The sequence below is a fragment of the Setaria viridis genome, chromosome 2 (genome assembly GCF_005286985.2).
Source record: "Setaria viridis chromosome 2, Setaria_viridis_v4.0, whole genome shotgun sequence".
Classification (NCBI taxonomy): domain Eukaryota; kingdom Viridiplantae; phylum Streptophyta; class Magnoliopsida; order Poales; family Poaceae; genus Setaria; species Setaria viridis.
The window spans coordinates 26,923,220-26,935,656 of NC_048264.2; the positions used below are offsets into that span (position 1 = coordinate 26,923,220).

Sequence of the window (12,437 nt, forward strand, 5' to 3'; positions counted from 1 at the left end):
AGCCTGTTTGAATATAAAGTATTTTTAAAGATCGGAGACGATACCATGGTACTATAAAACACCGAGGTATAAACTTTCGATCGAGGAATTTGGGCGTGGCAGATTTTGTAATAGTATGGTTTGGTAAACCGTAGAATCTCCAAAACCACGGTAACTTTGGAGTTTCTAAACATCCACGCCCACCGGCCTCTTTTCCTAAACTGAATGCACGGCCCTCTTTGCTTCCCATACATCTGATCTCAGTTTCTGCATGTTCGATCGGCTGGAATACTCGGCCTGTTCTCTTCAGCTTCGGCTTATCAACCACCAAACAATATTTTCCTCTCACAAGAAATCAGCCATTTCAACTTTTTAGCCGTCTTATAAGCTGAAGCGAACACGCCCTAGTCAAGTTACGGGTATGTATATATACGCACTACTTGGCATTACGTTATTATAGTTCAATCATTCGTAATAAGAGAGTCATGTCTAAAGTGAAACATTCGTAATAAGAGAGGCATGTAGCATATACAGAATAACAGGTATTTGCATACTGCTACGATTGCCAAACACATCACTGTTTCTACAATACTGTGAGATGCTGTGGTGTGGTATTCTCAGACCGTGCTAGCTAGTGTATGCGTGTGATGCTTCGAACAGGACCTTAGATCTTCCATGCTTAGGGTGTCTTAGACTCGTCGTTGCACATCCTGACATCCAAGTTGAGCAGCGGACTGGCTATTGGGTGGCGATATCATGCCAGTGGTGGTGGACATGCATGGACCACACGGCGGTCCATGACCATGAATGAGCCGTCAACTCTCTGGTGAATTGGTTGCCCAGTTTAACTGAGGAGAAGAATGAAAGATCAAAGATGAGCAGAGGCAACGTCAGTCAATGCGATCTGTCACGTGCACCCAGAAAAATCTGGTGCAAAAAAAAAAAATTGGAGCGTATAGTAGGATGGGATCGAAGGCTCACTCCCTTTGTACCCGAAATTAAAATGCCCGTATTTATAGTTCATTGCAGTTAGTAAAACTCTCTAAAAGCCATGATTATATTTATATATATTATAGCTGGACTTTAAAATGATACGGGCATGTTTGGTCATTTAATTGTATGTGTTTTTAAACATATCACATATACCAGTGGTTGAAATTGTTTTATTTGTGGAACAAAACAACATTCTTTTTGGTGACAGGAGGAATTAGTATGGTGGTTGCAAACTCCAACGTACATACTCTTTGCACCTCGATCCTTTTGATTCATCTTGTCAGGAAAGGAGCAAGTGTCACGTGTGTGTGTTATGCGCGATTCAGTCATTCAGTGTATCTTCCATTGTGGACGCATCAACCTTATTCCTGCATATAGCTCCTTTTCACGTCAAAGTTAGTAGTGGATGAAAACCACCTCAATTACACTGGCCCCTTGCGCAAAATTGATAATTATTTAGTCATACAAGTTTTGCAATTTCCAATAAGAACCTGTCTTCATTTCATTTGACAGTAGAAGTCCATTTCCACAATATCTTCGAACATTTAATATCTTAATGATAATGAATTAAATATCTATTGTGTATTGCCTATTTTATTTTATTTTATTTTCTTGAGGGGCCTTTTTATTCTTTTAACAAGAGGCCTAAAAGGAAAAGGCTTACGGCGTGGGCCAGATCCAAGTTGGGTGTAAACTGTATGAAGGCCCAAATGACGACACCGAAACACACAAGGCACAGGCCCAAATAAACCAGGCCCAGAGGACTCGTCCTAACAGATCCAGAAGTCAGTCTCACTCTCCCCTTCCTCGTGCCCAAAACCCAGCGAGAAGCCCCAATGGCCGCCACCCCGCTGACCCCGGCGCCGCCGCGCATCCTCCTCGCCGGCGACGCCCATGGCCGCCTCCACCAGCTCTTCAAGCGCGTTAAATCGGTAACCGCCCTTACTCCCTTCTCGCACCTCTCTTATCTCCCTCCCCCCTCCCTGCTACCGCCGCTCCGTGACTTCGTGCGCTGCCCGCCCGCAGGTGAACCAGTCGACGGGGCCGTTCCACGCGCTGCTCTGCGTGGGGCAGTTCTTCTCTCCCGAAGGTGATGCCGAGGGGGCGCCGGGGGACGTCGCGGACTACCTCGAGGGGCGCGCCACCGTGCCCATCCCGACCTACTTCACCGGCGACTACGGCCCGGCGGCGCCGCGGCTGCTGTCGAAGGCCGCCGCTGGTGCACGCGGGTTCGCGCCCGGCGGCATCGAGATATGCCCCAACCTCTTCTGGCTCAGGGGCAGCAACCGCTTCACCCTCCATGGTGTGCTTTCTTTGTCTACACTTTATCTACTGCCAATTAATTTCGTTAGGCGACAAGGCCAAGAGATTTGCTGCCCCATTAGTTAAATTTTGACATGGAACGCTGTTGTGGTCATCGAAATCTTTCACTATGCTGAATTAATGCAACCTCTGCCTTCTCCAAGTTCAAAATTTTAAACCTATTTGTGTGCTACATTCTTAAGCTAAGGGCCTGTTTGGGAAGGGGGTTTAACACCCTCAAATGAGGTGTTAAACTTTAACACATTGGGGTGTTTGAATGATCTGTTAAACTTTAACACCTTAGGTTGTAATTGACAACTTTGCCCCTCGTTACTCCTCTCAATGGCAGCCAAATACCCCTCTGCCTAATTTGCCTAATCTGCAAAAATCAAGCACATTGCGATGCTCCACCCGGCTCTGCTCCCCCGCGGCACCACCCGCAGCCGCCGCGGCGATGGCCGCTGCCGACCCGAACGCGCCACCCTCGATGTCCTCCTTGGACGACGACGTCATGCCGCCTCCCTCGTCGAACGCCGGCAGGGCCTCCCTCTCCCCGCGGCCGCTGCTGCGGCGGAGAGGTCGAACGCCCAGCGCCCTCCGTCGGGTGGTGGCAGCAGCGGCGGCCATGGCCGGGGTGGGCTGGGCGTAGGACACGGCAGAGGCGGCGGGGCATGCGAGACGCCTGCGGCGGGGTACCCGCGGAGGAGGTGGCCAAGGCGGGCGAGGATGCGCGCCACGCGGGCGGCGTCTGCGTCCTCCCCGCGGAGGAAGACGACGCAGCCGAGGCGGCCACTCCTTCCCTGCTCCTCCAGATCCGCGACAGCGGTGGCGGGTGAGGGCGAAGACGACGCAGCCTACGTCGCCTCCCTCCCTGCGCGCGCTGGTCCGGTGGACGAGGCCCCGCCTACGCCGCCAGCGGTGACGAGAAGGCGGCAGAGAAGGGGGACGAGGAGGAGGTGGACGAGGATGGCGTCGGCGCCAAGAGGAGGAGGAGGCCGGCGGTGCCGAGCGGAGGCGACGAGGCCGGGCGGATCCGGGGAGGAGGGGGGAGGGCGGCGCGGCGGATCCGGCCAGGCGGAAAGGATGAGCAGGAGGAGGAGGCCGGCGTTGGTGGCGGGGAGGAGAGAGAGGAGAGGAGGCCGGCGTTGGTGGCGGGGAGGAGAGAGAGGAGAGGAGAGAAAAGGGGTAACCTGGGAAAAAATGGACTAGGGGACCACTTTTAACACCTTTAGCAAGTTTTAACACCCCCTCCATGTGTTTATGAAAAATGGGGTGTTAAACTTTAACACCCCACTTTTAACACAAGTGTTTGGATAGGAAAGTGTTAAAAAGTGTTAAAAGTGGGGTGTTAAACTTTAACAACCCGTTCCCAAACAGGGCCTAATACAAAATTTCATTCAACATTCGGGTAGCAATGCATGAAAGGCTGAATGTGAGCTGATTTAGTGTCACCTTGCTGTAGCAATTGCATACATTAATGGGTAGGATAACCAAAAATCCTGTTTTCCTTTTGTAGGTTTGTCAGTGGTTTATTTGTCGGGGAAGAAGGGACCAGGAGGGCCTGGCTGCTACAGCCAGGATGATGTCGATGCCCTGCGGGCTCTTGCAGAAGAGCCAGGAATTGTTGATCTGTTCTTGACATATCCTTTTTTTTCATTATATTGTTCCTTCCACTGCCTGCTAGTACTATTATTGAGTTGCTTTGATTTAGCATCTATTCTTGATGCATCATGCTTACGCACCGGATTCCCTTGACTGTAATGTGATCGCACTAACGAATGGCCAACTGGAGTGACGAATGGGGCTGACACTTCCAGTGTGCCTAATCAGGTTTTGGATCCTCATGGGTTTGATCCTGTTGTTGCTGAATTGGTTGCCGAGATTAAGCCAAGGTTTGATTTCTGACCTCATACACAAAAGAAAATTTATTTTTGAGAAAGTCGCCTTAAAGTACTAACACACAGTTTCTGTATGGCTGTATGCTGATATTGTACAACGAGATTACTTTGGAGTTACTGACCACTAACTTAGCCAGATCAGTGGTTTGTATATTATGTAGCAGAAGACACAATGTAGTCTGATCCAGAATTGTGACATTGTTTCATGCAGATATCATATTGCTGGTACGAAATGTGTCTTTTATTCAAGGGAACCATATGTCAATGATTCTGCTGCACATGTTACCCGCTTTATTGGACTTGCTAATGTCGGAAACAAAGAAAAGCAGGTATGTGGATACTTGTCAAGTCAACTTCTTAAAAAAACAAAATCTGTTCGTTTCATATTTATACGACCTTTTGCCCTCTGTTATAATTTGTACACTACTCTATCCAGTCATAAGTGACTTTTTGGACATGGACATGCCCCTAAATGCAACTGACTACCTATCTTTTTTGTTGTAATGTATTTATCAAGCACACAAAAGTAATACTGTTTCGAAACTACTTGTCAAGCAAACCTACTCATATCATTTTCAAATGTATCCAAATTCAGCACATAAAGAATGAATTTTAATCAAAATTTGAAACGGTTGACTGTAAATGCCACTTATTTCTGACTAGAGGGAGTATGTTTCAAGAATTTCCCTATTCCTTATGAGCTATAAAAAAAACATTCTGTTTTTCTTATCATCATTAGATGTTTTAAAGTACTATTTACTTTCGAGTTATATTGTTATCTACCGGTGAAATAGTTAGTTAAATGTGCTGCTTCACTGATACGTTGCAACTGCTGAGAAATCTAAGTCATTGATTGGCTACTCCTTATTGCATATACTTTTCAGAAATTTATTCATGCGATTTCTCCTACTCCAGCATCTACCATGTCCAGTGCTGATATCCATGCCAAGCCTCCAAATGCCACTTTATCACCTTATGCCGCTTCAGCAAAATCAGTACCTATTGAAGAAACTCCAAAACGTCCAGCTGACAACACTGATGCGCAATATTGGCGTTATGATGTCAAGCGGCAAAGGCAAGGGGAAGGTGATGGGGGTAGATTGTGTTTCAAATTTACATCCTCAGGGTCCTGTCCACGAGGGAGTAAATGCAACTTTAGGCATGACGAGGAGGCAGTGGAACATTACCAGAGAAATGTCTGTTTTGATTTTCTAAATAAAGGAAAATGTGAGAGGGGCTTGGATTGCAAGTTTTCTCACAGCCTGGAGACTTCTGTAGGAGACGCAAGACCTCGTAGGTGAGCCAAACGTCTCTTTCTGTCAGTCTGATTCTGTGGCTCATTCTGTTTGTGCTGTGATTTACAACTTTTATATATTTTTCAACTCCAGCGAACGAAGGCGTGCGGAGAGCCGTTGCTGGTTCTGCTTGTCAAGTCCAGATGTTGAGTCACATCTTGTCATTAGTATCGGAGAAGCTTACTACTGCGCACTTGCAAAGGGTCCTCTTGTTCCAAATCATGTTTTAATGATACCTGTTGAACATTGCCCCAGTACATTAATGATGCCTGCGGAAGCAGAGGTAGAACTTGGGAGGTATAAGAATGCTCTGGCTAAGTACTTTGAGAAGCAAGGAAAGACAGCAGTATACTTTGAGTGGGTTTCACAGCACACCCGCCATGCAAACCTTCAGGTAAGGTACCTTTCACCAGGTAAAGCTTGTATCTGTAATGAACTTTTGCTATGTTTACAACATGGTAATCAACCAAATTTCTTGCATAGGCTGTTCCGGTACCATTATCTAAAGCAGACGCAGTTAATAAGATATTCCATATAGCAGCGAAAAGACTGGATTTTGAATTCTCGGTGGTGAATCCAGGTGAGGCTTTATGCATTTTCCCCTTATTTTCGTTAGTTGACTAAACTAGAGGAAAAAGAAGAATGCCTTACTTATTGCATGCAACAGGGCACTGATATGCTCTTCATCATCTAGTAGTCCAAATTCCCACTTTTCTGAAACATCTGTTTTGTTGCTCTTCACACATAATTAATTACAATGTTTACACAAGTACAAGACCCGCGTTCATCAAAATGCGTTGAAGCCAGCTTTATTCTTTGTTGGTTTGCATGAATTATGTTATCAGAGGATTGGCTGTTAGTATTTCAATCAGAATGAAACTTGTTATCAATAGGAACAGAACTAGCTTCAAGAAGTGTTAATTATTCCAAGAATGTTTTTGTGGGAAAGGCTATTCCCCTCCAGTTTTATGTGAAGTTATGTCGATTCAATTTCAGTACTTTTGAGAGTTTGACCAGCAGTAAATGATAGATCTATCCAATTTCTGTCAGCATTGATTTCTGATTTGTTTTTACACAGGTGATGGTGCAAAAGTTGCTAGAGAATCATTGATATCTCAGTCTGAAAGCAAATCAAGCCTGTTTTATGTTGAGCTCCCGGAAGGCAAAATACTCTTGCATACGATTGACAGTAATGAGAAGTTCCCTGCCCAGTTTGGACGTGAGGTATGAGATATGATCATCACCAGCACCTTTTCAGCTTAAAGGACAGACTAGTTGAGATCAGAAAGAAAGTAGTGAAACTGCAATGTACTAAACGTTGGATGTCTTCCCTTTTGTCACGTCCACAGGTTTTAGCGGGATTGCTAAGCATGGCAGATCGTGCAGATTGGAGAAACTGCAAGGTCTCGAATGAAGAAGAGATCCAAATGGTGGATGATTTCAAACAAGGTTTCCGCGAGTTTGATCCTGCGGAGTGAAAAACATGCCCGTTCCTGTTCGCGGCATCTGATTTATAACTGAATGCATATTTGCACTGCTTTTGGTGTAATATTGGACTCGTTCAGGCTTGCATGCCTGGAAATTGGACATGTTGCAAAATTTTTTTTGGGTGCTGTGATATCGGTCAAGTGAGCGTGCCGCGTGGGGCAGTGCGCCCGGCAGACGCGGCGCCGGCGGTCGTCCTCGAAGAAGAGGATGCGGGCCGCGCAGGCGGCGCGGACCTCGCGGTGGCCGCACGGGGCCACCGCCACCCACTCCAGGGGCGCCCTGCACACGGCGCAGTTGCTGGGTCCGGCGGCTTGGACGTCGATGGCATGGTGGCTACTCCCAGCGTCTTCTTGGCCCATCATGGTCGATCGATCGATCGGTGAGTACGTACATGACTCATGCCGCCGAATCGAGACCGGCGGGTTAATGATTTTCTGGCTTCGTCGGACTCCGACACCGACTCGAGTTTCAATGGGCACGTGTATTCTATCCGTATAGGGGCAGTGCAACCATGTACAATTAATGTACAATAATCAGGCATTCTTTAGATGGATTCTTCTCGCGCCCTTCGAGTTCGAGGACGCGAACACCTCAGCATGCTCCAAACAAGCGTTGAGAATTTCAGAAAGAGGCAAAGATCGAGGTCGTACGCACGTGGTCATATGTACATATATACGCACGTGGTCATATGTACATATTTACGCACGTGCTCCAAATATGGTCAGTTGCTAGAACTAGCTGCAAGCCCGGAAGCCATTGGTTTCAGATGAGCCAGATATTTGGATATATATTTGGGACTCCTCACGTTTCTCCTCTACAAAAGCCTACAGGCAACTCATTGGTTATAGGGAAGTTCATCCAATATTCACTTGGACTTGAAATTCTTCGTGTTAGAGTCCAAGCATAAGGTTTTCTTCTACTTGCTCCTCAAAGATCGTCTCAGCACTAGAAACATAAGAACATGACCATGCCTTCCTACGACTGCATTTTGTGCCCTCATATGGTCGAGGAATTCCTTGAACATCTATTTTGCATTGCCCCTTCGCACAAGATTGCTGGATGGCGCTAAACCTCCATGTTGACACCGCCCTAGACCCTTACGCCACCACCTTGGCTAGTCAGAAAGCGCAACTCCGGTTGCAATTCTTCATGGAAGTAGTCATCCTCATGAGTTGGAATATATTGATGTCCGTAATTACTATTGGAAAATTGAGCATTCATCCCGATACTCAGTACCGGTTGCATTTTGATCCGGTACTAATGTGAGCACTAGTAATAGACCTAACGACTAGTTCCTGAGGAGATCCTCATGAGGGCCTTTAGTACCGGGTAGAGGCTTCACCCGGTACTAAAGGTCACAAATAGCCTCCAACCGGTACTAATGTGCCTGAGAACCTTTAGTACCAGGTGGAGGCTTCACCTGGTACTAATTGGGTTGCCCACCCTTGAAAAGCATATTGAAACTAGCACGCGGGCAATCGCACACGGCAGACATGCGCGGAGAAAAAAAATCAAACACCAGTACACTACACCACACCGTGTGGGCCCCGCTGCTGCCTCTCTCCTTCTTATCTCCTCGTCCCCTCCATTTCTCCCTTATCTTTTCTCAGTTTCTTTCTCACTTATCCTCTATATCCTCTCCCGCTCCTTGAGCAGCAGTGGTGGGATGGCTCGCGGGCAACCAATGGGCAAGCACGGGGCCCGAGCGGGGCAATGGCGGCGCAACCATCCCCCGCGAGGGGGGGCATGGCTGGGCGGGGTGGTGACGGTGGCGGCGTCGCCAGCCCCCATGGGTAGGCATGGCGCGCAAGGCTGACCAGGCGACGCGGCCAACCCCCGCGAGTGGGCATGGCCCAACGAAGGGGCGCGCTGGCGACTTGGGCAGCGGGGCCCCAAGGAGCGGCGACCGGGGTAGCGCAGCCCGGATCCAGAGCATCTCGGGGCGGCGTAGCGCAGCCTGGAGGCGCGACGGCGGGGAGGTGTGAGGCCATCCCAGCGTGTTGGCCGGGGCTCGCGGCGGCTTGACGTGGCGCTCGAAGGCCAGGGTCCGTGGCGGTGCAGGGCGGCCGGTCCTAGCTCAGACTAGCAAAGCGGTGCACCCCGACCTGCCTGAAGCAACCGAGCATGGCGCGACGGTGGAACGACGTGTGCCGGGCCGTGCGGGGGTGGTCGGCGCCGTGGAACGAAATACAAATATAGAATAAAGAAAAAAACTAAAAATGAAAAAATAAAAGCAAAAGAAAAGGAGCACGTGTGATGTGGCAGGCAATCTCGCCAACCGGTACTGAAGGCTTCCCTTTAGTACCGTTATTTGACCCGGTACTAAAGGATCCTCCTTAGTTTTGATATAGTAGAACCGGTTGCACAAACCGATACTAAAGGGGGGTTTAGGATCAACACTGAAGGCGTATTCTCCCGTGGTACTGAAGGCGCATTCCCAGTAATAATTATCTTATTTTCAGAGGAATTCAGCTCTGTGTGGAAGATTGCAGCTCCCGTTTCAAGCATGAGTTTGCCCTGGTTATCCTTCGAGCAAAGGAACGAACAAGCAATCAATGTTCCAATGGATAAGTACAGTTTTGTAATTTATCTTATTTACTTTATTTCATTCTTTGTTTCTTAATTGGATTGTACTCTTTTCCCCGGTAATATCTTTTCTTATATAATATATAATTGGTGGGGATGCAAATCCTTCCTGTTCCATAAAAAAAAAATATGTGAAAAATTCATGTTGTGTGCTGCCACGTGATTTGTTAGCTGGTGATCGTCCAGCTGCTGCCACGTGCTACACGAACCATTGAGATCGATCCAGGTGGCGGCTCCCGAACTGGTCAATGATAACAGGCCAAAACAAACCCTCGAGCGGCATTACGAAAGAAATCGAACTTGCATTTTGCCTCCCCCGCGTTGCAGTTAGATGGATCTGCATGCAGATCCAGCATGGTTATCGGCCTCCAAACTCATCCAAGCTCGATCAATGGCTCACCAATCTCATCTCAACCCTCTTCTCTTCCTGTTCGAGGTCGTTCAAAACTTGAAATGCGAATGAATGGACCCACGCGTACGTGCGTGCGTGCATGGTTCCGTCCATCGAGGTTGTTTGTTCGGCGAGCTGCTTTCTTTTTATAACCCACCCACTATTCTTGCGGTGAAGACGAGAGGCAGGGCAAGAGCTCCGCGTGCCCATCTCTATTCTCCTCTCCTATCCCTACGACGACGCCGACGCCGACGCCGAGGCCGCCGGCCCCGACCTCGCCGGCCGCGCGCGTGCCATGTCCACCTCCTCCTCCTCCCCAAAGCCGCCACCACCACAACACCTCCGCCTCCACGTCGACACTGCCACCGCCGCCACCACCACCAACGGCTCGGCCGCCTCCCCCGGCTCCGCGTCCTCCTCCCACTCCTCCCGCTCCCCGCGCCCCTCCGCCTCCGCCGCCGCCGCCGCCGGCCCCGGGCAGAACCAGGCATGCGCCGCGTGCAAGTACCAGCGGCGCAAGTGCAACCCGAACTGCCCGCTCGCCCCACACTTCCCCGCCGATCAGCAGCGCCGCTTCCTCAACGCGCACCGCCTCTTCGGCGTCAGCAAAATCCAGAAGACACTGCGCCGGATCGACCCGGAGCGCAGCGCCGATGCCATCAAGACGCTCATCTTCCAGTCCGACGCCCGCGCCGCGGACCCCGTCGGCGGCTGCGTCACCATCATAGAGAACCTCCGGAGGCAGATCGACCAAACAGAGTTGGAGCTCGCCTACGTTAGGCAACAGATCGCCATCTACCGGCGGGCGGCGGCCGCCGGCGGCGCCGACCCGGCAATGATCCTACCTGCCGCCGCTTCTGCAGCCACCGCTGTGGCCGGGCAGGACAACGCCGGCGTCGCCGTGGGCGCGCTCTACGCCGGTCAAGGACCCGTCCCGGCAGGCGCCGGAGTAATCTTCCAGGACCAACAAGGTTACCATGTTCTCAAGGTCGACGACCAGAATGGTCATCCACCGCCGCAGCAGCTCTACAACTACTTCTGCTACGGGATGGCCGGCGACGAGGCGACAAGCCCCGACGGGAGCGTGCAGCAGCAGTACGGCTTTGCCGACGCCGCCGGTGTCAAGATCGGGTCGCCGGCGGGCCTCGGCGAGCAGCTGGAGCAGCAATGCCGGTTAGAGGTGGTGCCGTTTGTGGACGCGTTCGACGTGAAGCCACAGGCCATGCCGGCGACAATAGAACACCACGGCCCTGCTGGCGTCGTGCGTCGAGAGGACAAGCTGGCCGCTGCGGTGCTGAAGCACGACGTTGATCAGCACATGGAGGAGCCGGCGGAAACAGCGGCGGGGGCGCCATGCGAGTTGGAGTTAGGCTTCTCCTCCTTCTAAGGCATGGGAGATGCATTCATCCATGATCATTGATCATGCATACACATTTTTAAAAATACTTTCATTTATTTAATCAGGATAAGCATGCTTGTTGCATTCTCAGTTGTTAGTTACAGAGTATGCTACTATAATAATTGTTACTCCCTCCGTTCCAAATTATAAGTCATTCCAATTTCTTGGAGAGTCAAACCATTTTATTTTTGATCAAAATTATAGAGAGGATCATAAAAGTTTATGGTACCAAATAGATATACTATGAAAATATATTTAATGAAGAAATTAATGATACTTATCTAGTATCATGAATGTTAGTATTTTATTGTATAGATTTGGTCAAACTTGAGATGCTTTGACTCTCCAAGAAAGTTGGAATGAGTTATAATTTGGAACGGAGAGAGTAGGTCATATCGAACACATGCATTACCTTAGATTTTATCATCGATACGTATTGGTTGTTGATGAATCTGTGATGAAGGTTTAGTTTGTATAAACAATTTTTCAATAAAATGCTTCTGAGCAAGATTTTTCTCACTGGCATTGTGTTCCCTTTTCTAGACCACGCATCATTTTTCAGTGGAGCCTCTTTGCCTGAATTGACAATCACAGTAATATGTTTCTGTGCGCGCAATTTAACAAAGAAAAGAGCACGGTACTCCAGCTTTCCATGTGCACATGGTCTTATAATCAAATGCATTGTTATTTGGTTATACATTTTGGGTTCATGGAAACAGAAATGTGCAAGATTACCCAAAATCACTTTGGTTACCATTTGGATGACAAATTGTACAATGATCAGGTACCAATAAACTTCTTTTTGAAAAAAAAATGGACATGTACAAACTGTTACATAGTAGTAATTATCTGGGATCGTAGTTTAACATACCTGACAAATCAGCATAGTATGCACAGTTTAACTAGATCCCAAATTTCTTTAGGTAAATAGTGCCAGAACTATGATACAATTTGGTTCAACTTGTAATTGATGTTACTGAGAAAAGCTTTGCTACAACACAGACTACGTGCTGATTCATTAATGACAAAAAATGGTGTGGCTGGCCCTGATACATCCTCTTAAGAGGCAAATCAGCTTAAACTGCTGGAGTTTGAAGGCCATTCTT

General features: G+C 48.7%; 2 protein-coding genes across 2 annotated transcripts; both read left to right on the forward strand.

The window, feature by feature from the left end:
• The first annotated feature begins 1,746 nt into the window (after window positions 1-1,746).
• On the forward strand, window positions 1,747-7,066 carry LOC117841932 (zinc finger CCCH domain-containing protein 59). The gene is made up of 10 exons (XM_072292205.1): window positions 1,747-1,904; window positions 1,999-2,275; window positions 3,791-3,912; window positions 4,045-4,166; window positions 4,384-4,501; window positions 5,057-5,469; window positions 5,561-5,861; window positions 5,951-6,047; window positions 6,546-6,691; window positions 6,817-7,066. The coding sequence occupies exons 1-10, from the start codon at window positions 1,809-1,811 to the stop codon at window positions 6,943-6,945; spliced, it is 1,821 nt and encodes a 606-aa protein (XP_072148306.1). The 5' UTR covers window positions 1,747-1,808; the 3' UTR covers window positions 6,946-7,066.
• A 2,770-nt stretch (window positions 7,067-9,836) lies between these two features.
• On the forward strand, window positions 9,837-11,850 carry LOC140221995 (uncharacterized). The gene has a single exon (XM_072291959.1). The coding sequence runs from the start codon at window positions 10,228-10,230 to the stop codon at window positions 11,317-11,319; it is 1,092 nt and encodes a 363-aa protein (XP_072148060.1). The 5' UTR covers window positions 9,837-10,227; the 3' UTR covers window positions 11,320-11,850.
• Window positions 11,851-12,437: the final 587 nt, after the last annotated feature.

Coding starts and splice junctions, on each gene's coding strand:
- LOC140221995 (XM_072291959.1), top strand. CDS start 10,228: ATGTCCACCTCCTCCTCCTCCCCAAAGCCGCCACCACCACAACACCTC.
- LOC117841932 (XM_072292205.1), top strand. CDS start 1,809: ATGGCCGCCACCCCGCTGACCCCGGCGCCGCCGCGCATCCTCCTCGCC. Junction 3,913..4,044: donor GAATTGTTGATCTGTTCTTG/ACATATCCTTTT, acceptor TAATGTGATCGC/ACTAACGAATGGCCAACTGG. Junction 6,692..6,816: donor CTGCCCAGTTTGGACGTGAG/GTATGAGATATG, acceptor TCACGTCCACAG/GTTTTAGCGGGATTGCTAAG.